We start from the raw sequence: 21,717 nt of genomic DNA, 5'->3' as shown, positions 1-21,717 counted from the left end.
AGAAAGAGGAACATCGGAATAACGTCAGACCTGTCCACAGAGACCTGGCAAGCCAGAAGGGGCTGGCAAGACATATTCACAGTACTAAATGAGAAGAACATGCAGCCAAGGATACTGTATCCAGCAAGGCTGTTATTCAGAATGGATGGAGAGACAAGAAGCTTCCAAGACTGGCAGAAACTGAAAGAACATGTGACCACCAAGCCAGCCCTGCAAGAAATATTAAGGGGGGGGGTCTATAAAAGAAGAAAGATCCGAAGAGTGATAAAGAACAGAAATTTACAGAGACAAGCTATATAAACAAGGACTTCACAGACATGATGACATTAAAATCATATCTCTCAACAATCACTCTCAATGTGAATGGTCTAAATGCTCCCATAAAATGCCACAGGGTTACAGACTGGATAAAAACATGACCCATCCATATGCTGTCTACAACAGACTCACTTTGAACCTAAAGATACATCCAGACTGAAAGTGAAGGGATGGAGAACCATTTTTCATGCCAATGGACCTCAAAAGAAAGCTGGGGTAGCAATTCTGATATAAGACAAATTAGATTTTAAGCTAATGACTGTAGTTAGAGATACATTAGGATACTATATTATTCTTAAAGGGTATATCCAACAACAAGAGGATCTAACAATTATAAATATCTATGCCCCCAACAGGGGAGCAGCCAACTACATAAGCCAACTATTACCTGAAATAAAGAAACATATAGATACTAATACGTTAATAGCAGGAGACCTCAACACTCCACTCTCAGCAATAGATCATCTAAGCAGAAAATCAACAAAGAAACAAGAGCTTTGAATGACACACTGGATCAGATGGACCTCATAGATATATATATAGAACATTCCACCCTAAAACAACAGAATACTCATTCTTTTCAAATGCACATGGAGCTTTCTCCAGAATAGACCACATACTGGGTCACAAACAGGTCTCAACTGATGCCAAAAGACTGAGATTATTCCCTGCATATTCTCAGACCACAATGCTTTGAAACTGGAACTCAATCACAGGAAAAAATTTGGAAGAAACTCAAACACTTGGAAGCTAAGGACCATCCTGCTTAAGAATGTCTGGGTAAACCAGGAAATTAAAGAACTTAAGCAATTTACGGAAACCAATGAGAACGAAAACACATTGGTCTAAAACCTTTGGGATACTGCAAAGGCGGTCCTAAGGGGGAAACAAATAGTCATCCAAGCCTCTCTCAAATGAATGGAAAAATCCAAAATACAGACCCTATACTCACACCTTAAACAACCAGAGATGGAACTGAAGAAGAATAGGCCTAAGCCATGCATGAAAAGAGAACTGATTAATATTAGAGCAGAGATCAATGAATCAGAAACCAGATATACAGTAGAGCAGATCAACAAAACTAGAAGCTGGTTCTTTGAAAGAATTAATAAGATCAACGAACCACTGGCCAGACTTATCGAAAAGAGAAAGGACCCAAATTAATAAAATTATGAACAAAAGGGGAGAGATCACGACTAACACCAAGGAAATAGAAACAATCATTAGAAACTATTATCAACAACTATATGCCAATAAATTAAGCAACCTGGAAGAAATGGATGCCTTCCTGGAAACCTAAAACCGAAACAGGAAGAGACTGACATCCTAAATAAGCCAATATCCAGTAACGAGATTGAAGCAGTGATCAAAAACCTCCCAAAAAACAAGAGTACAGGGCCTGATGGATTCCCAGGGGAATTCTACCAAACATTCAAAGAAGAAATAATACCTATTCTCCTGAAGCTGTTTCAGAAAATAGAAACAGAAGGAAAACTTCCAAACTCATTCTATGAGGCCAACATTACCTTGATCCCCAAACCAGGCAAAGACCCCATCAAGAAGGAGAATTACGGACTGATATGCCTGATGAATACGGATGTCAAAATTCTCAACAAGATCCTAGCTAACAGGATACAACAGTACATTAAAAGGATTATCCATCACTAGCAGGTGGGATTCATCCCTGGGATGCAAGGGTGGTTCAACATTCGCAAATCAATCAGTTTGATAGAACACAATAAGAGAAGAGACAAGAGTCATATGGTCCTCTCAACTGATGCAGAAAAAACATCTGACAAAATACAGCATCCTTTCCTAATTAAAACCCTTCAGAGTGTAGGGATAGACGGTACCTTCCTCAATTTCATAAAAACCACGTATGAAAAGCCCACAGAGAATATCATTCTCAATGGGGAAAAGCTGAGAGCCTGTCCCTTAAAATCAGGAACACGACATGGATGCCTACTCTCGCTATTACTAGAAGTAATACTAGTACTAGTACTACTACTAGAAGTCCTAGCAACAGCAATCAAACAACAAAAAGAAATAAAAGGTATTCAAATTGGCAAAGAAGAAGTCAAACTCTCTCTTCGCAGATGACATGATACTTTATGTGGAAAACCCAAAAGACTCCATCCCCAAATTACTAGAACTCATACAGCAATTCAGTAATGTGGCAGGATACAAAATCAATGCACAGAAATCAGTTGCATTTCTATACACTAACAATGAGACTGAAGAAAGAGAAATTAGGGAATTGATTCCATTTACAACAGCACCAAAAACCATAAGATATCTCAGAATAAACCTAACCAAAGAGGTAAAGGATCTATACTCTAGAATCTACAGAGCACTGATGAAAGACACTGAAGAAGACACAAAAAGATGGAAAAATATTCCATGCTCATGGATCAGAAGAATAAACATTGTTAAAATGTCTATGCTACCCAGAGCAATCTATACTTTCAATGCTATCCCGATCAAAATACCACTGCCATTTTTCAAAGTGCTGGAACAAACAATCCTAAAATTTGTGTGGAACCAGAAAAGATCCCTAATTGCCAAGGAAATGTTGAAAAAGAAAAACAAAGCTGGGGGCATCACATTGCCTGATTTCAAGCTATATTACAAAGCTGTGATCATCAAGACAGCATGGTACTGGCACAAAAACAGACACATACATCAACAGAACAGAATAGAGACTCCAGAAACGGACCCTCAACTCTATGGTCAACTAATCTTCGACAAAGCAGGAAAAAACACCCAATGGAAAAAACAGTCTCTTCAATAAATGGTGCTGGGAAAATTGGACAACTATATACAGAGGAATGAAACTCGACCATTCTCTCAGACCATACACAAAGATAAACTCTAAATGGATGAAAGACCTTGATGTGAGACAGGAATCCATCAAAATCATAGAGGAGAACATCGGCAGTAACCTCTCTGACATCGGCCACAGCAACCTCTTTCATGACATGTCTCCAAAGGCAAGGGAAACAAAGCAAAAATGAACTTTTGGGACTTCATCAAGCTTAAAAGCTTCTGCACAGCAAAGGAAACAGTCAACAAAACAAACAGGCAACCCACAGAATAGGAGAAGATATTTGCAAATGACACTTCAGATAAAGGGCTGGTATCCAAGATCTATAAAGACTTCTCAAACTCAACACCCAAAAAACAAATAATCAAATAAAAAAATGGGCAGAACATATGAACAGACACTTTTCTAATGAAGATATATGAACAGCTAACAGACACACGAAAAAATGTTCAACATCATTAGCCATCAGGGAAATTCAAATCAAAACCACAGTGAGATGCCACCTTACACCAGTTAGAATGGCAAAAATTGGCAAGGCAAGAAACAACAAATATTGGAGAGAATGTGGAGAAAGGGGAACCCTCTTACACTGTTGGTGAGAATGCAAGTTGGTACACCACTTTGGAAAACAGTGTGGAGGTTCCTCAAGAAGTTAAAAACAGAGCTACCCTATGACCCAGCAATTGCACTACTGGGTATTTACCCCAAAGATAAAGATGTAGTGAAAAGAAGGGGCACATGCACCGCAATGTTCATAGCAGCAATGTCCACAATAGCCAAACTGTGCAAGGAGCCGAGATGCCCTTCAAGAGATGAATGGATAAAGAAGATGCAGTTCATATCTACAATGGAATATTACTCAGCCATCAGAAAGGATGAATACCCACCATTTGCACTGACATGGCTGGAACTGGAGGGGATTATGCTAAGTGAAATAAGTCAAGCTGAGAAAGATAATTATCATATGGTTTCACTTATTTGTGGAACATAGGGAACAGGGGATCATCAGGAGAAGGAAGGGAAAAATGAAGGGTTGGAAACAGAGGGGGAGACGAACCATGAGAGACTATGGACTCTGGGAAACAAACTGAGGGTTTTAGAGGGGAGTGTTGAGGGGGGATGGGTAAGCCCGGTGATGGGTATTAAGGAGGGCATGTATTACATGGAGCACTGGGTGTTATACACAAACAATGAATCATCGATCACTACATCAAAAGCTAATGATGTACTGTATGGTGACTCACAAATCATAATAATAAAAAATTATATATATATGAAAATTAAAAAATTAAAACAAAAATTAAAAAATAATGGGTGGGACTGAACTGAAGCTGACGCTCTGGAGCACTCTACAGTCAGTAGCCTTGATGCATGGGAGGGCCTGTGTTGGACTTTGGAGGGAGAGGCCTGCTGCACGGGCTCAGTCAGACTTGCCATTTCATCGAGGAGATGGGTACAGAGTCTAGTGTAAGTGACTCCAGGCGTTGTTTCTGTCTGAAGTCTGTGCTGGTGGGCATGGTGGTGGGGGGCGGGCGGAATGGTGTCAACTTGCCGTCTCAACAGGGGGAAGGAAACTCGAGGTTGCTGTTGTTCAGGAGGCCCTCAGAAAAATGAACAATCTCTTCTGTGTCCCAGGCTTTCATCAGCACCCTGCCTGCCTTGAGCCTATCCGTGCCTGGCTGTTGGTCTGCCCAAGGCTAATTCTCCAGTGTTTTACCTCTGGCTGGCAGCTGGGATTCAAAATAACAAGTCTTAAAGTACCTGGCGGCATGTGGACCCGCTCCCTTCCACTGAAGGAGAGCCTCTCAGCGCTGCACCTGGCACCTGGCACCTTTCTGCCCCAGAAAAGCAGCTGCACGCCTGCATGAGTGCCCAGAGTCTATGCTGAAACACAGCAAAAAGCTGCAACCAGGTTATCTGTGGTCTGCAGGAGCCTCTGTCCCCTGCTGTTAAATGGTGGTTCAATACCACCTCGTGGGTTTTTGTCCTTGGAAAGGCAAAATACCCTCTTCCAAATGCACTCCAGGAAGGGGAACATTCTCTTCCCTACACCACTGAGCCTTGCTCCAACCCTTCATGCCACTCTCCCTCCATCCCTGACTCTGTGCTAGGAAAAGGGTTCCGACCACTCCACAGTACTGTGGCTTTTCTCCCTCTCGATTCACTCTCTGAAGCTCACATCTGTCACGTTCTCTCCCTCCAGTTGTGCAGACCGTTTTCTTTCCTCAGATCAATTTCTTAGTTGTTCAAAATGATTTATGTTGATCTAGCTGTGCCCAGGGTCCCCCTACTACTCTGCCATCTTAACTTCTCCCCCATTCCAAAATTTTAAATATTTTACTCCACTCTCTTCTTGCTTGCATGGTTTCAGAAAAGAGGTATATAATTCTTAACCTTGTTTCCCTTTAGGTAAGGTCTTTTCCGCTTCTGACTTCTGCTAAGATTTTCCCTTTGTCTTTGATTTTCTATAGTTTGAATGATATGCCTAGGTATAGGTTTTTTTTTTAAAAAATATTTGTCCTGCTTAGAATTCCGTGAGCTTCCTGAATTTGTGGTTTGGTGTTCATCAATAATTTTGGAAATTTCTCAGCTGTTAAAAACTTTGAATATTTCTTCTGTTCTTTCTTCTTCTGGTATTGCCATTACGTGTATGTTATAATTTTTGAATTGTCCCACACTTTTTGGACACTGTTTTTTCTAGCCTTTCTTCTTTGCAGTTTGAGAAATCTCAATTGACATGTCTTCAAGCTCACTGATTATTTCCTTGGCCCAGGGCATTATTCTAATGAGCCCATCAAAGGCATTCTTCATTTCTATTATAGTGTTTTTTACTTCTAGCATTTCTATTTGATTCTAAGAGTTTCCCCATCTCTGTTTATGTTACCTGTTAATTTATTTTGTATACGTTTTCTATTAAAGCACTTACTTATATTAATCATGGTTATTTTAAATTCTGGTCTGCTAATTCCAAAATCTTTGCTATATTTGGATCTGGTTCCGATGCTTGCTTTGTCTCTTCAGACTGCCTTTTGCCTTTTAGCATGTCAACTGAGTTTTCTGAAAGCCAGGTAAGATCTATTAGGTAAAGTTACTTAAAGGAGATAGGTTTTAAGTGTGAGGTTCTATATTTATCTGTGTTTATTGTCTGCTATAATTATATGTGTCAGAGGCTTTTAAACATTTCCTCTTGTGTCCTTGTTTTTGTCTCCTCGGCTTTCACTTCCCTAAAGACTCCTTCATATATAAGGTCTGAGAGGTGCAGTTCTTTTTGTTGTATCCCCATTAGACAGGAGCCTTCCTGATGTGTGGTGAGGTATGGGGGGGGAGGAGAAGTGTTTTATAATCTCATGATTAGGTCTCAGTCTGTTAGTGAGCCTGTATCCCAGGGTTGTGATCCTCACAAGTGCTTTCAGTTTTCTGTTTTCCTCCATAAGTAACACAGGAAGGCTAGAGGGGGCCAGAGTTGGGTATTTCCATTCCCCTAGGTTGGTCAGACTTTGGTAAAATTTCCTGTCTGTGCAGAACTAAGGAGAACAGAATGCTCTGGAAGTATTTCAAAATGATTACTTTCCTCCTACCCCTGAGGGAAGATTTTTCTCGGATCTTCACTGTGAGAACCTGGTGGGGCTCCGCTCGGTAAAACCCACAAAAGTACAGGAGACCGTCACGGCTGGGTCTTCACAAGTTTTTGTCTCTCAAGCTAGCCCATTTCAGGTTCTAGTAATCAGCCAAATCACTATTTAAATATTCCCATCAGATGCTGGCTGCAGCGGTGGTTTCTGGATAGTTTCTGCTCTGGGTAAGCTCTGCTTCTCCGTATCTGCCCGTCTCTACTTTCCATGTTCCTTTGCCTTGTGGTCTCAATTCTCTGATGGATCTAAGAAGAGTTTCAGTTTTTCAGCTTTCTTCTTGCTGTGAGGACAGGAGTGACGATGTTCAAGTTCTTTACACGTTGGAAAGTAAACTACCTTAAAAAAATCTTTTTGATCTCTCCAGTTATTTAGACTAATCAGTTTTCTAGAAGTGAATTTACTGCACAAAGTAAGTACATGTTTTAAGGGTTTTGATACATAGTGCAAAACTTCCCTCCAAAGAAGAGGTACCAGAATAACCTATATTTATTTTTCTGCTCATAAACCTTCACTGCTCCCTCACTGGTCAAAATGATGTCCACTCATCTCTAACCAATATACAAGTCTCTGATGGTTGCATAGGGTTACTGAAATGACCTGTACAATACGACCCTTATCTGTTTTTCAATTTGATCTGTTACTACTCCCTAACACAATTCTTTGGTTTCAGTGATTGGTGAACTTACTGTGTAGAGCATGCCATAATCATTCATTTTGTTTTTATTCAAGTCATCTCTCAATATTGAAAATGCCTTCCCAAGTCTTCACAGTCTTTTTCAACTCAATTTACACTTGTTACTGCTCACTTGGGCCTAGCCCATATCAGCTGTCCCACTATAGCTACCTACAGGGCAGTACTTCCAGCACCCCTACAGGTGTCAGGAAGTCAAGTTTTCAGAGAACATTTTTATAAGAGGGCACAGGGGATAGGGCCATATTTATTCTCTGCAAAGTAAAAGGGACTAGTTTAGGTAATACAACTAAGAACTTCTAACATCATTTGGAATAATTAAAAGTTGATGGTTTATGAAATAAAATTACATAATTATAGCTTTTGGATTTTTGCTTCTCATTGTATTTTTGGTTTTCTTTTTCCCCCAATTGCTCTAATCTGGTTTCATTCTTTGCCTAATTTAAAACATCAATACTACCAAAAACTAGTATCCTAGATAAATTAATTATTCTACTAACATATTTAGTGACATTAAAAACTTACCTGTTTTTCCTTTGGCTCTTTAGAAAAACCCATAAACAAAACAACTATTTCTTAGATAAGTACATAAAAAAGTTTAACTACATTTGTGTCATGAAGACTGCAAAGTTTAAATAATAAACAAATGCATGGTACAAAGAATTATAGTTAAAATGAAGAAAAGCTATTACCAATTCTGAAAAATAGAAGTTTTTCAGCTTTAATCTTTGAGTTTTTAAAAAAACTTAAACACCCCCCCCAAAACAACTTACGTTCCATTTGGTCAAACATTACTGAAAAGAGGAAGTCTCGTGGTGTCATATAATATTCTCCTTCATGTTCCAGTGAAGAAAACTGCATGAAGCGCTGTTTACGAAGGGACAATTTTTCTCCCATCTCTCCAGAGTCAACATTTTCCTAAAAGAAAAAGAAATTGCAATTTAAGACTTTTTTTTGGTATGATTCCCCAACTTAGCTACTTCTAGAATAATCTTAACAGAGTAGTTTTAGTGTTTAGGTCTAACAATCTCCAAATTTTTAAATCATTCACTTAATAAATATTTACTTGATTGTCTACCTGCCACTCTTTCAAGCATGAAGCTAAAACAGTGAATGATACTAACTTGAAGGAACTTCCATTCCAGAGTGGGAAAATGACAATTAATGAATACATGTAGAAAATAAGGCGAGATAATGAGAAGTGCCACAAAGAAACAGTAAGCAGGATAAGAATAGTATTTTAGATAGGATACTCAGGGGAGACCTTCCTAAAGAGATGACATTTAAAGAGACTAAATGAGTTACAGTTAGGGAGCCATGGGGTTCTCTGGAGGAAGAGGATCCAAAGCAAAAGATAAAGTAAGATCAAAGACCATGAGATTCCTCTGTGTGTGTGTGTGTGTGTATGTGTGTGTGTTCCTAGGTAAGCCTGGTGTGTTCAAGGAACAGTGTGGCAGAAGGTAAGATCAGAGAGAAAGGTAGAGGCAAGAGATCAAGTAAAGTTGTGCTTTCTCACACAGATAAAGTATATCCTGTCTGATAAATAGCTCTGCTTTCAGAAACATATTTACATCATGGGTGACGAGTGCTAAAAGGACAAGAATTGGTAAAATACTGTCAGTGTAAGAGTCTGGATATCTCAGGTAATGGCACCTGGACCTTGACTCAATGCTGATAGAGACAATATTGAAATCTTTATTGCTAATCTTTTGTTGAACACTTAATATATGCTAGGGACTATACTAATAAAGCACCCTACATGAATTAGTTAGTCCTCACAATAACTGAACAACAGATACTAGGGTAGATAGACAACTAAAGGAAATGGTACAGCCAGGATAAAAAACCAGGGTTGTCCAACTCAAAGTGTTTCAATCCCTTAACTCCTATCCATGGCTGGGTACTGTATCCTAGGCAAACTGGAAGGAGCATCAATGCCAATACAGCAATCTTGACACAGAACACAAGTATTATCTGTGAAATCCAGAAGCATACTCTCACCTTGGATTGCTTTCCTTAAAGCACTGCTCTGACCTGGACCACAACATCCTTCCTGGACACATTACTTCCTTTTCACACTTACTGCTACTGACCCTATTATTTACACTGGCTCACAATGACGTTCACTGACTAGAATTGAAATGGGAGAAAAATGTGAATTCCAGCTGCTTAAACCTCTGAAAATTCAAAGCCAACAAAATTCAAAGTTAACAGCTCCTTTTTGGCTGATCTCAGTTTTCTGTCTAGTATTAATTCTCTCTCCTTATTTTGACAACTGCTTTCCTTAAGCAGCTACTTTTATACCTCTTTTGTGTTCTACACAGTGCATACCAGAATACTGGACATATACAGAATACTCAATACTGGATGATCTGAACCCCTATCTTCTTCAGAACTTGTCTATTTGTGTCTTTCCTTTTCTTTCCCCTTAAATTACTACTATAAAAAGGACTCAAGAGGCATGTTTGAATTACATGAGTCCATATTCTTATCATAATAATCAGAAAATTGAATTTTATTAATACTCTGAACATTTTATATATAAGGCAGATACAGTTAACAGATACGTTATTATTATATTTAACAAATTGATACTGAGTGTATGTAGGAAAATAGCGGTAAACAAGACAAACATTAATTTCTACCAGAACACACTAAGTGCTTTGGCAGTAAAATTATAGAATGTATATAAATGAGATAGGGAAGGGAGTGTGGGTGAGTCTTCTCAGCAAATGTCACAGCACTGTCAAAGTCCTAGATATGAGAGAGAATACAGTGTACTAGAAGAACTGAAGAAGTTGAGTGAGGGCATATACATTATTAGCTTAAAGAACAATTCTATTTATTATACTAAAATTAATATATAGTCTACTAAGCGATTAACAAAAGTAACTAATCTACACGGAAATACAGTATATTTCCAAATCCTTAAAAAAACACTGTCTCTCTTTATACTTCCTAATATCTAAGTTGTTCTTGACTAATTAAAAGAGTACCTTTTTACCCAATTCAATCCTTTTTGTGTAAATAAACAAATGCTTCAAATTTCAACCAACTAAAAGGAGTCAATTACTTATTTATTCTCCTCCTCAAATGGTCTCATAACAGGACAGACTGTTGTTAACTCTGCCTCTCTTGGTTTTCATGTTGTCCTCCATCTTGCAGCAGTCCTACTCTTTCCTGGTATATTGAAAATGAATTTCTACAAGAAGTAAAAATACAAACCTCCCACTCTTTTATAGCAAGACATGAAAACTATTTTCAAAGAAATCTTATTTTTTTTCTTCTAGGAGATTTAGACCCTAAAAAACTCCCTATCTCATTGTTACCATTTTCCATATGCCTGTAGGTCTATAACTTGCACAAGCATGACATTTCTGAAGAGTCTTGAGAAGAATCAATTATTCTGGGAAGTGCCATTTTAAATAATGGTTGATTGGGTTGTTGTACCTCCCAGTTTTAGTTAAATATTCTCTCCAGTGAACAAGAAAAAGTAGAGTAGTAAAACTAAAACCCCCTTTCATGGGCTGATTGCTGAGCTTAAAGTTGTCATCTGAACTACAGGTCATGAATTTAGAAGGTCACTTATAAACAAATGACCTCCAAAACAAATTTGTCCTACCACCATGACTCTATCAGTAGATAGATCAGGGATCTACCAACATCCTCACAATTCAATCTGGTATTGTGGCCTTTAATTCCTGTTACTTCATGGTATAAACAGACCTGTACTTCAACCCCCAAATCTTTTAACTCCCATGACAGCACTAATAATGTCCTTCTTTTTTCTAATCCTTTCTATTATTTCTCACACTCCGCTTATTGAGTACCCGGCTATCACCTGGAGGTCACCACCACCGTAGATTCTAATCCACTTCTCTAATGGAAATATAAAGTGAAGCCCCCAAGTTACAACCTCTTACTACTGGTCTTTCCCTGCATCCTCAAAGTAAATACTTAACTTTCAAGTAAATACTTAACTGGGCATCTTTCAAGTAAATACTTAACTGGGCATCTACTAACTTGAGGACACTCTAGGAAGAGACAGAATACATATGAATCAAGGTGGCAATAGTACAGTAGTTAATCCTAACAAGAGTAGCTAATGTTAAACACGTAGTATATGCAAGGCAAGATGCTAACATCTCTACATACATGGTCTCACTCAACCTTCACAATAACCCTAGAAAAGACATCGTCTTTATAAACCTCATATTACAAAAGAAGAAACCAAGGCTTGTCAAGGTTTACCAGCTTGCCTAGATTAACACAGCAAGTAAGCTGACAGCATAGGCAGTATGACAACACCAGTCTCACTCACTATCCTATACTAGCTCCTCTAAGAATTATATAGATTAGGAAAATAAAGAAAGCAGTGTGGGTAATGATGGTTGAGGAAGCTCATGAAAACAGTGGGATTTAAGCTAGACTCTAGAGAATAAAAATGACTACAATAAGAATTAGCCATCTTTTAGGCCTGGGCTAACTGTCCATTTCCTAAATGATTTGTATTACTGCTCTCATTCAATCAAACTTAAAGTAAGTAGGATTTCTTATATGTTTCTTTGCTACAATAAAATTTACGTAGAGGGAAAAAATATTGTTTTAAAGCTAGAGCTAGAGCTAATTGCTAGAGCTTTTGTAATTCCAAGCTGATGAACCAACAAATCAGTTTTATTTAGGTTACCTTTATCATACAATAGTTGAATTTTAAGTTTTTTAGTAATCTACACTCAACATGGGGCTTGAACTCAAGATCCCGAGATCAAGAGTTGCATGCTCCTCTGACCAAGCCAACGAGGTGCCCCAGTAGTTGAATTTTAAAGTACATTTTAAAAGACCAGTAGTATAATTGATGTGCATTATATATTTATGCTTACTTCATAAATTTAGATGATTAACTTACCATTTTTATTGAAGTATAAACATATGACACGTAATGTTACATTTAATTTGCCATTTTTAATATTTTATTTACCTATAAGGCTTATTCCTGCCTTACTTCATTTGTATAACCATTTTGATCAAATCTCAGACTTACTGGATAGATTTAATTGTCAAGAATTAACAATACTCCTTTCCTCCCCAACCCTTTCTTTCATGTCTGTGCTTTTCCTACTCACATGCTTGCATGCTCTCTCTTTTCCCACCTCCCCTTCCTTTCTCTTCCTCCCTTGTTTTAGGTGGCTTTATTTTACTTTATTTATTTTTAAAGATTTTAGCTTAAGCAATCTCTACACCCAATGTGGGGCTCAAACCTACAACCCTGAGAACAAGAGTTGCATGTTCTACCAACTGAGCCAGCCAGGGGCCCCCAAATCAGGAATTTTCAGGGGGCTTTTAAAAAACTGTTAGCTGCTGTTTTCATATTCCTTGAACTATTACTGTTATTATTGTTATTGATATTGTTGCAGGTACTCATTTCTTTTAGTCTCTTTCTCACTTCGGCATGTATGTGGCCTATCTGTGGGAGGCTGGGCTTGACAAACTGAACTAAGGCAAAGACAGTGGCTTGTAGACTTTGGTAAGGTAGTTAGAATATCAGTCTGGATGGAGACGATGAGGAGGAATAATGAAGGTCAAAATATTAAAGTTGTATCTGAGAGTAACGATATATGAGCAAATCCTACCTTATTAGTATTGCTATACATCAGGCAGTGAAAGTTCATTAATTCATTCTCAAACATTTTAGAATCTCTTTTTAAAATTTAATTTCAGGTTAGTTAACGTATAGTGTATTATTAATTTCAGTAGAATTCAGTGATTCATCAGTTGCATGTAACACTGTGTGCTCATTATTACATCAAGTGCCCTCCTTTTTAAAGAACCTCTTATGTGTCATGTTTTAGAGATATATGATGGATACTATGAGGTCTTCCTTCAAGGAATTTACAAAGGGGAGTGTTGGATAGCAGATAAATAATTAAGAACACTGCCTCTGAGGTCAAACTGCCTGAGATTCAAATTCTAGTTCTGTCACTTACTAGATATGTGACCTTGGACCAGTTACCTCTCGTGCTTCACCTGACAGGTGTGAAAAATGTGGAAACTGCAAACTGCTTGGATTTAAATCCCAGCTCTATCACTTGGCCAAGTTATATTACCCTTCTCCTTCACTTAACCCTAATTTGGAAAATGGAGAAAACAGTAGTACCTACTTCAAACGGTCTTTCATTTTTTATTAAAAAAGGTTAAGTATAATTAATATACAATGTTATATTAGTTTCAGGTGTACAGCATATTGATTCAACAATTCTATATATTAATTCATGCTTACCACGATCAATGTAGTCACTATCTGTCACCATACAAGTTATTATAGTATTATTGACCATATTCCCTATGTTGTACCTTTTCATCTCTGTGAATTATTCAAAGAGTTTTTTAAAGAATGAGTGCTCAATGAAATAATATACATAAAGTCCTTAACATAATACCCAGCACATACTAAGTGCTTTAGGTTAGCTACCAGGACTATGGCATCACAATTTTAACAAATGCTCTAATAGAAATATATATTAAAAAATCTGTGAGAAGGCAGAGAGAGGACCAATTAACTGCCTTGTTAACTCGGAAGACTTAGTAAAGGCATCACAGAGCAGGAGATAGCTGAACCAGATCACAAAACAGGAGTACAAGGAACTACATACAGTACAGCAAATTATACTAAAGTCAGTTCTGAGCTTTGAGCAGCCAGATCCATGGTGTAGGTCTCTGGGGTACATGAAAAAAATGGATCAAAGAGAACAGCAGACATACTGTAGTGGAAAGATCATCTTGGCTACTGACATTTTCTTTTGTTAATTTATACAATAGTCACCATAAATTTAAGACACTGGAACCTACATGGCTGATTCTACAGGATATCTCATACCATGATTTAGCACTTACTCTTAACCTATATATCAATCTAATAAACTTGGGTTGTTAAGTTTCAAAATCCCAGCACACTAAAAACATTAAGTTATACATGGTAGGCTCATGTACACTAATGGCAGAAGGAAGATCTAAATAGCTTGACAGTGACATAGGAGAGAAAAACCAAATAAAACAGACATGGCTGCAACAGTCTGGAACAATCACTGTTAAACAACCAATCAGTGGCCTCTAGGTCTATTTATGGTGATGATCTTCAGGCACTGAGAAACTGCTAATTATGTAGGGAATGCTCTGTTCAAAATGTATGAAAATATGTAACATAGTTTAACTGTTTTAAATGCATATCTTGCACAAAAAGGATGTTTAATTACTTACAAGGGTAATTTTAGTCATCTGGAAGATTCACTCACAAGCACACTCCCAAAGATGCTATATAAATTCAGCATTACTGTCTGATCTACTCTATATCCAGAGTACTTTGCAGAGTGCCTGTTATATAAAAATACCAGGGTATGTTTATATAAACTGAAAATGATTAGAATCGTGACTGAAAACAAAATGTCTTTCAGAAAAATATAAGTAGACACGGTTTGGGCTTGTCATAAATACAACTGCGTGTCAAATAAAATTAGACCACAGGATGTAAATCTTTTTATCTTTCCCAATATTGTTAACATATACCTCTAAAAGAACTTACCACTAGTGTACTCTTAGCCATAATGAGGTATCACTTACAGGAAAAGCATCTACAAATGGTATTTCAGTATGCTGACATATAGGTTTGAGGATTTCAGGATGTCAAGAGAACTGTGACTGCTTTTTCCTAGGGCTAAATCATTCCTTTCAAAGATAAAAAGTATTATAAGGCAAACCATAATTTTAACTATTTAGGATATAAATGTCAGCATAAATATCAATATTCATGTCTAAAATCCTTGTAAGTTCTGGGGGCTGTTTCAAGGCTCTGGAGAGACTATCAGCACCACAGGAAGTTGGACTCGCCAGGTATTAAAGGATCTACTACCTAAACAAGTTTTCCCTTTTTTCCTATGGATTTTTGGTTTTTAATCTCAATCAATAATCCACTTGAAAATAAAATCTGGAATGATCCTTTCTACTATACTAGTTTCCTCTAAAAAAGGGGGTATAAGGTAACTTCTAGAGAGAGTTAACTCTTAATAAAATCAAAGGGTCATTAAAAACAAAACAAAACAAAACAAAACAAAAAACCAAAATACTGATGAGAAAGTGTTAAGTAAAAGTTCTTAAAACCTCCCTCCCACAACATGATAAAAAACCAAAAAGCAGTAAGTACAGCCATACTGACGCAAGCTCCTAACCTCCTACTTTAAACTGGTCTTAGAAGGATCTTCTGATAATTTGGATCAAACTGTAAGACAACACTAGGACTGAAAATTAGTTTCTTCTTCCAGAGAGAAGAGTGCCATGAAGGGGAATGAGAGGTTGAAGTCCTGAAATCCTTCTCTGATTAGGGCCACCCTGTAGAGCTTTGTGCATTGCACAACTCTAAGGGGCACCAGTCATGGAATCACCACGTAGCTGTCCAGCAAATGGCAGCAAAGTGCACTGCGGAAGGGGTATGTTTTTTTAATCTGTACAAAGTTACCATATGGGACAGGGGTAGTGCTGTCACTGACATTTCCCAGTTTGAAGGGACTGCGCAGGCCAGAGAAAAGTAGCTCCTGTCACTCCCTGCATTCACTACAGGCCCAACAGTTGCCCTTTTTTCCCTCCTGTGTTCTGTTAAAGGTGGGCCAGCATCAGCAAGTTATGACTTGGTTGGTCAGAGGGAAATACTGTATTCATGACCCCAGGTCCCTCAGGCAGCTAAATGATTGAACAGTTGATATAACTATGAACATCCTGTTCTTTGGCTAATATTGCAATGCAAAGATAAAAAGAGTGCTTAGATCAGGATGGAAAGGAGTCAATGATGAACATTCACATTGTTTTAGGCAAACAACATAACTGCCTGGAACATGTGTTTAAAACCTAGTGTTGGGCCTATGCAAATTCTGTGGGAAAAAATGAAGATGAGCAATAAGAAACAATGAACAATGAAAATCACATTCTGAAAGAAAACATGAAGAAGTTACAGGAAATGAAAGTGGCAACTTTATAATATCAGAGAGCAAAGATAAGATGCAAGAGAATAGAAATAAATACCTGAAAAGGGAATTGGTCTAGCTAAATAAGAGGAAGACACCATTATAAACCTTAAAATACTTTAAGAAAAAGAAAGGATTAGAATCAACCTTGCAGAAAATATATGGACTACGTGACAGGAAAAAAAAATCACACAGAAGGCAAAGAAAAACACAAATAAAGCAATCAGGGAAAAGAATATCCATACATATGACAGACACGAAGGACTCAATTTATGAATAACTGTTGTGCTCCAGGAAGAGAAAGAGCAAAATCAAACATAAATTTCCAAAATAGAGTGGAAAAAAAACTAGTGAAATGAAGACTTGAATTTGCTACTTTGTTTGCCACTGCCCTTTGGGTATGTACTTTGGGTCTGAATAATCTTAGAAGACACTGATCAGTTTTAGTCTCTTTTAGAAAACCTAAATAAGGTAGATGTTAGAAAATCTAAATAAGGTTAAAACCACGATGCCCCTATTGCTGAATATCTTAAAAACTGTTTTCTAAGGAGTTAGTACAAAAAAAAAAAAAAAGGGCAAAATAAAAGATGTCATTTATTTCTAAGGTTATTCTTAAAAGAACTGTATCACTCTTACATGTTATGTAGTGAAATGAAAGCAGTGCCCAGGGATAGCACATCGAAGCTATTCAACCCGAAGGGGTGGAAAGAACCTTTTTGCCCCTCCTCATCTCAACTTATTTACTGCAGTTCGAGAGAACTGTTCCACTGGGAATGAACTAAATAATATTAATCTTAACCTTTATCTGAATAATGAGATTTCATAAAAAAAAAAAACTTCTACAAACCTACTCTGTTGGCCAATGTATACTGTTACACATAAATAACCAATGGACTGGCATGAGGGAAGCAGCTGCCAGAGGAACTAGCTCCCCAGAAAGAAGAGTACAGAATGCAGTGGTGGAGATCAAAGAGCTTCGGAGGGCCTGTTGGTGGCTCTCTGTTATATGAAACCCACCAGAGACCGAATTTAGAGTCTTGGTAGGTGGAAAGTGATGGCAGTGGGGATGAATTCCTATTACCACAACTATTTGCTTCTCGAACCTGCATCTAAAGCTAAATACATGGGAAAGGAGGGGCAGCAGAAATGCTGGGATTTGGGGCTACACTGAACACGTGAGAATCATCCACATGGTTCTGGTTATATATAAAATGCTCCATGGATTTCAAGGATTACTTGTAATGCAGGAAAAAATGTGACAAAGGAATTAAGAGCAATGAGTGATGTGAGCTGGATAAAAGAGATCTTTGAAAGCTGATGACTTCTGTTAAAACATTTCCCTAGTTTATTGCCTTTAAAGCAACAGGTGCTTCACCATTCTGTCTCTACTTTTATCCATGAAGTGACAAATCTGAAAAAGTTAGTTCTCTGTTCTTTGTTGGACATTCTTTGGTTTCTGCATTCTCAGGAAGAAAGTGAGAAAAGAAAGAGCCTTCCTTGCAATGCTTTTAATATATCCAATATACCCTACAATGCGTTAGATAAAATGTAGCAAAACCATATTCATTTGGGACCTTATTTCGGAATTTGTAACAATATGGATACAAAGTAATTGCTTTGTTGTCTTTGAACTTTCTGTGGCTAACTGAAAGAGTATCTTTTTTCTTTTTTTTTTCTTTTTTTTTTTTTTTTTTAAAGAATTTATTTATTTATTTGACAGAGAGAGACAGCCAGCGAGAGAGGGAACACAAGCAGGGGGAGTGGGAGAGGAAGAAGCAGGCTCCTAGCGGAGGAGCCTGATATGGGGCTCAAACCCAGAACGCTGGGATCACGCCCTGAGCTGAAGGCAGATGCTTAACCACTGTGCTACCCAGGCGCCCCAAGAGTATCTTTTTTCTTAAGAAAACTTTACAATTAGAAAATTTTAGTCATTAAAACTTTTCCATTTTGTTCTGAATTGGGGAGATTTTATTGTACATGAAACAAAGTAGTGTCAGACTAAATTAGAAATATTCACTGCATAAGCTATACTTCACAATAAACTCTATAGTGCTAGCCAAGGACACAAAAGTTCCTCCTGGGAGACCTGGAAGCTCTGGAAACTACACTGGGTGGCTTCTGAACATTGTCTGATCTAGTGATGGCTTAGTCTAGACTTCTTCCCAGACACTAAAAGAAAGCTAGACTTTTCTTAGATAAACACGGTAATGAAATGGCACATGCTTATATATAGTAATTAATAAAAAAAAAACCCAAAGAATTCTGTGTAGAGAAGTGGCCACTGTCAGGGGATGCTCATAAGTAAAAAAAATAAGCATCTTCTAGTAACTGCTTTCCTGATGAGATCACTGAGCAGAATACTCACTTTCCCCTCCTCCATATTTACCTTGCAGGAGGTACATAACTACATAAATTTTTGTTTATGCTCTTAACGAAAAGTTTAAATTAGGCTTCATGTGATTAAAAAAAAAAGACTAGAGTCTTAACTTAAAACTTCAATACCCTCCTAAAGGTTCATCAATATCACTCATTGAAACCATAACTAAATAACGTTTTTCTTAGGAAATGATGGAGTTACTTCAGCTTATTACTTCCCCCACCGCCCATACCCCCACCCAGGAGAAGGTAAATATTACTTTGTGAACTCTTTCTGCAACTATTCAACACGAACTTATTTAATAAGTATCATGGGTCTCCTATGACCAAGCATTTTTACAGAGGTAAAATGAAGAGACATTCACTTTCTAGTGGGGGAAGCATAATGGAATGGAAGGTGGGAAGTGCTAGACAGTAGTATGAGAGGAGCAAATAGCATTTAGCAGATGTGTATGTCTCACGAGGATAAATTCCAAACTATGGTAACTATTTTTCAATGTTATTTATCAACCACGATATTTTGACTACTTACTTTTCAAAATGAGATATGCACCAGACATATTTTTCAAGATGATACAATTAAATTTAAGTAGAAAACTATTAACAGGTCTTGTAACAGTATATTCATCTGGATTGTGATCTCTCTTCTTTGGGCAGCAGAGCAGTAACAAGGAATCTTTTGTGGTAGAAGATGGATCTAATTTCTGGAACCTTACATATCCATGCAAGAAGGTCTCCTCAAAACAGAGGATTTCAAGTAAGCCTGGAGAAAGTGCTGCTATCAGAGGACTGAGTCATAAAGAGGATACCACTAGAGATAACAACATTTAGGATATTGTATCCTACAATACATGACACAGTATGGAGCAAAGAAGGGATGGATTAAAGGATCCCTCTCTCCTCCCTCCCACCCCTTTGTGGGGAACAGCTGCAGTCTCTGGCTCTAAGTATTTTATAGTTTGGGACTGCAGAAGGAAAGTAATTCATTCCTATAGTATTTTGTACTGCTTTCCCCCCAGGCTCCCACATTCTCTGTGATCTACTCAGACTTCCATATCCCCAAACCCCTGCAAAAGACCGTCTGTTCCCCCCAGTTAAAAGGAAACTCAATGTGATGGCCGTGTAAAGCTTGTGGCTGAATACTGATAGCAATCTGCTGACCACCGAGTCCCTTAAGCCCCACACCCTAATCCTACACAAAATTTGGTCAAAGACTGGAATTATTTTTTGAAAACAGCAATATGTTGTTTGCATACAAACAGAAATTGTACCAAAACAAAAATAAAACAAATTTTTTTAAAAAACCTTCAGGTAAATGGAAAGATAATGAAGACCTGAAAGAAGGGGCAGATTCACAATTTCTAATTAAAAACAAAATTACATTGCTACTTAAAAATTCCATTGGTACTATCATTTTTTTTAGTGAACTGGGTCTTTGTGTAAAATAAACATTGTACTAACTTAAAACGCCAACCTTAGTTTTGTTCATTACTAATATGATTTTCCTAAAACTGACTGGCTTGATGGTGTCCTTAGCTTCAGTACTGACCTGGTTACCCTTCAATGAGCTTCAATAAATCTTTACTGCATACCTTTCCAGAAGACAGATTAAATAACCACTTACTGCTTCTGACTGTAATTAAAACACTTCACAAAGCTAAGCATGTAATATAGTTAGTTGTTTCTTGTCCCTTTTTTCATTTGGTTAACTTATTTGTTAAGAATTAATTCTAACATAACATAATAATAGGTTATTATTAAAAAAAAGAATTAATTCTGGTAGTTACTGCTCTAGGAGTCCTTCTTCGAGTACCCGTTTGGGTTAGGTAGCCTCTCAGTAGAAGCACAGAGAACCCTGAGTAAATTTTTATTAAGTCCTAACGACTCTACTAGAATTGTCTGTGGCCCAATACAAAGAATTCTTTAAGAACAGAAAATATCTTTTTCCCCTCTGTATCACCAGTGCCAACTACATGGATAATATTGCTAAATGGTTAAAAAAAAAAAAAAGGAAGTGAGGCAGGAACGCATGGATCTATATAAATGGGAATCAATTCCCGACTCAGAGTGTGACATTAAAAAATAATTTAAAAGATTTTGGTTTTTGAAGTAATATGCAAAAGTTTGTTTTTTGTATTTACATATGTTAAACCCTATTAATTTACTGAAATATCTTCAGATAGCTATGTATATGTACTTTGTCATGTGTAATGCACTAAAGAAGTTTGTACACAAATGGAACTAAAGGCCCTTTGTTTCCTTTTATCATAACCACAAATTACTGCATCCTGTTAAGTACTTCAGATTTAAAAAAATGCCTTCATAACAAGAGGAAAGAGGTAAAGCCTTTGACAGGTGGTGGCAGTGTTAGCTATACCAAAGAACATTGCCTCATTTTTTGCCTATCACAGAAATCATGGAATCTCAGAAACAGAATGCTCTGAAACTGGATCATACCAGCTGCTTCACACTCTCCTGTAAATACGAAGGAATGATCTAATGGATTTTGGGCTTTATAGCATGTTTGGGTTAGGTTTTAACGGATTTTTTTCAGCTTTGGCTTGGAGTTCACTGTCATAACTTAATACAGTATATTTATGATAAAATTTTGCTATTAGAATCTACTTGTAGGAAATGAGCAGGGGATGAGCCAGACATTTTACCAAGCATTGGCAAAGGTACTAAGATGCATGCTACATGTATTTCTGTTGATGTTTGTAAATTACGTTACCAGTAAATAAAGTAATACTTAGATTACACAATACAAAAGACAACTAATACACAGATATGACTACATATTTTGGCAAATTAATTTATTATTCAAGCAAATCATGTAAGACCTGGCAAAGATTTGCCAAAATCTCCCTT

At 37.4% G+C, this 21,717-nt stretch overlaps 1 protein-coding gene across 2 annotated transcripts in view; it reads right to left on the bottom strand.

The window, feature by feature from the left end:
* MICU2 (mitochondrial calcium uptake 2) overlaps nt 1–21,717 on the bottom strand; it is a 187,971-nt gene that overhangs the window by 136,183 nt on the left and 30,071 nt on the right. For both annotated transcript variants that reach the window (XM_045797104.2, XM_045797105.2), the window contains exon 2: nt 8,239–8,383. In XM_045797104.2, the coding sequence (XP_045653060.1) occupies nt 8,239–8,383 (145 nt within the window). The remainder of the gene's footprint in view (nt 1–8,238; nt 8,384–21,717) is intronic.

The sequence above is a fragment of the Ursus americanus genome, chromosome 10 (assembly GCF_024610735.1).
Source record: "Ursus americanus isolate L20-20 chromosome 10, mUrsAme1.1.p, whole genome shotgun sequence".
Lineage (NCBI taxonomy): Eukaryota > Metazoa > Chordata > Mammalia > Carnivora > Ursidae > Ursus > Ursus americanus.
This window is presented reverse-complemented; position numbering and strand designations above follow the sequence as displayed.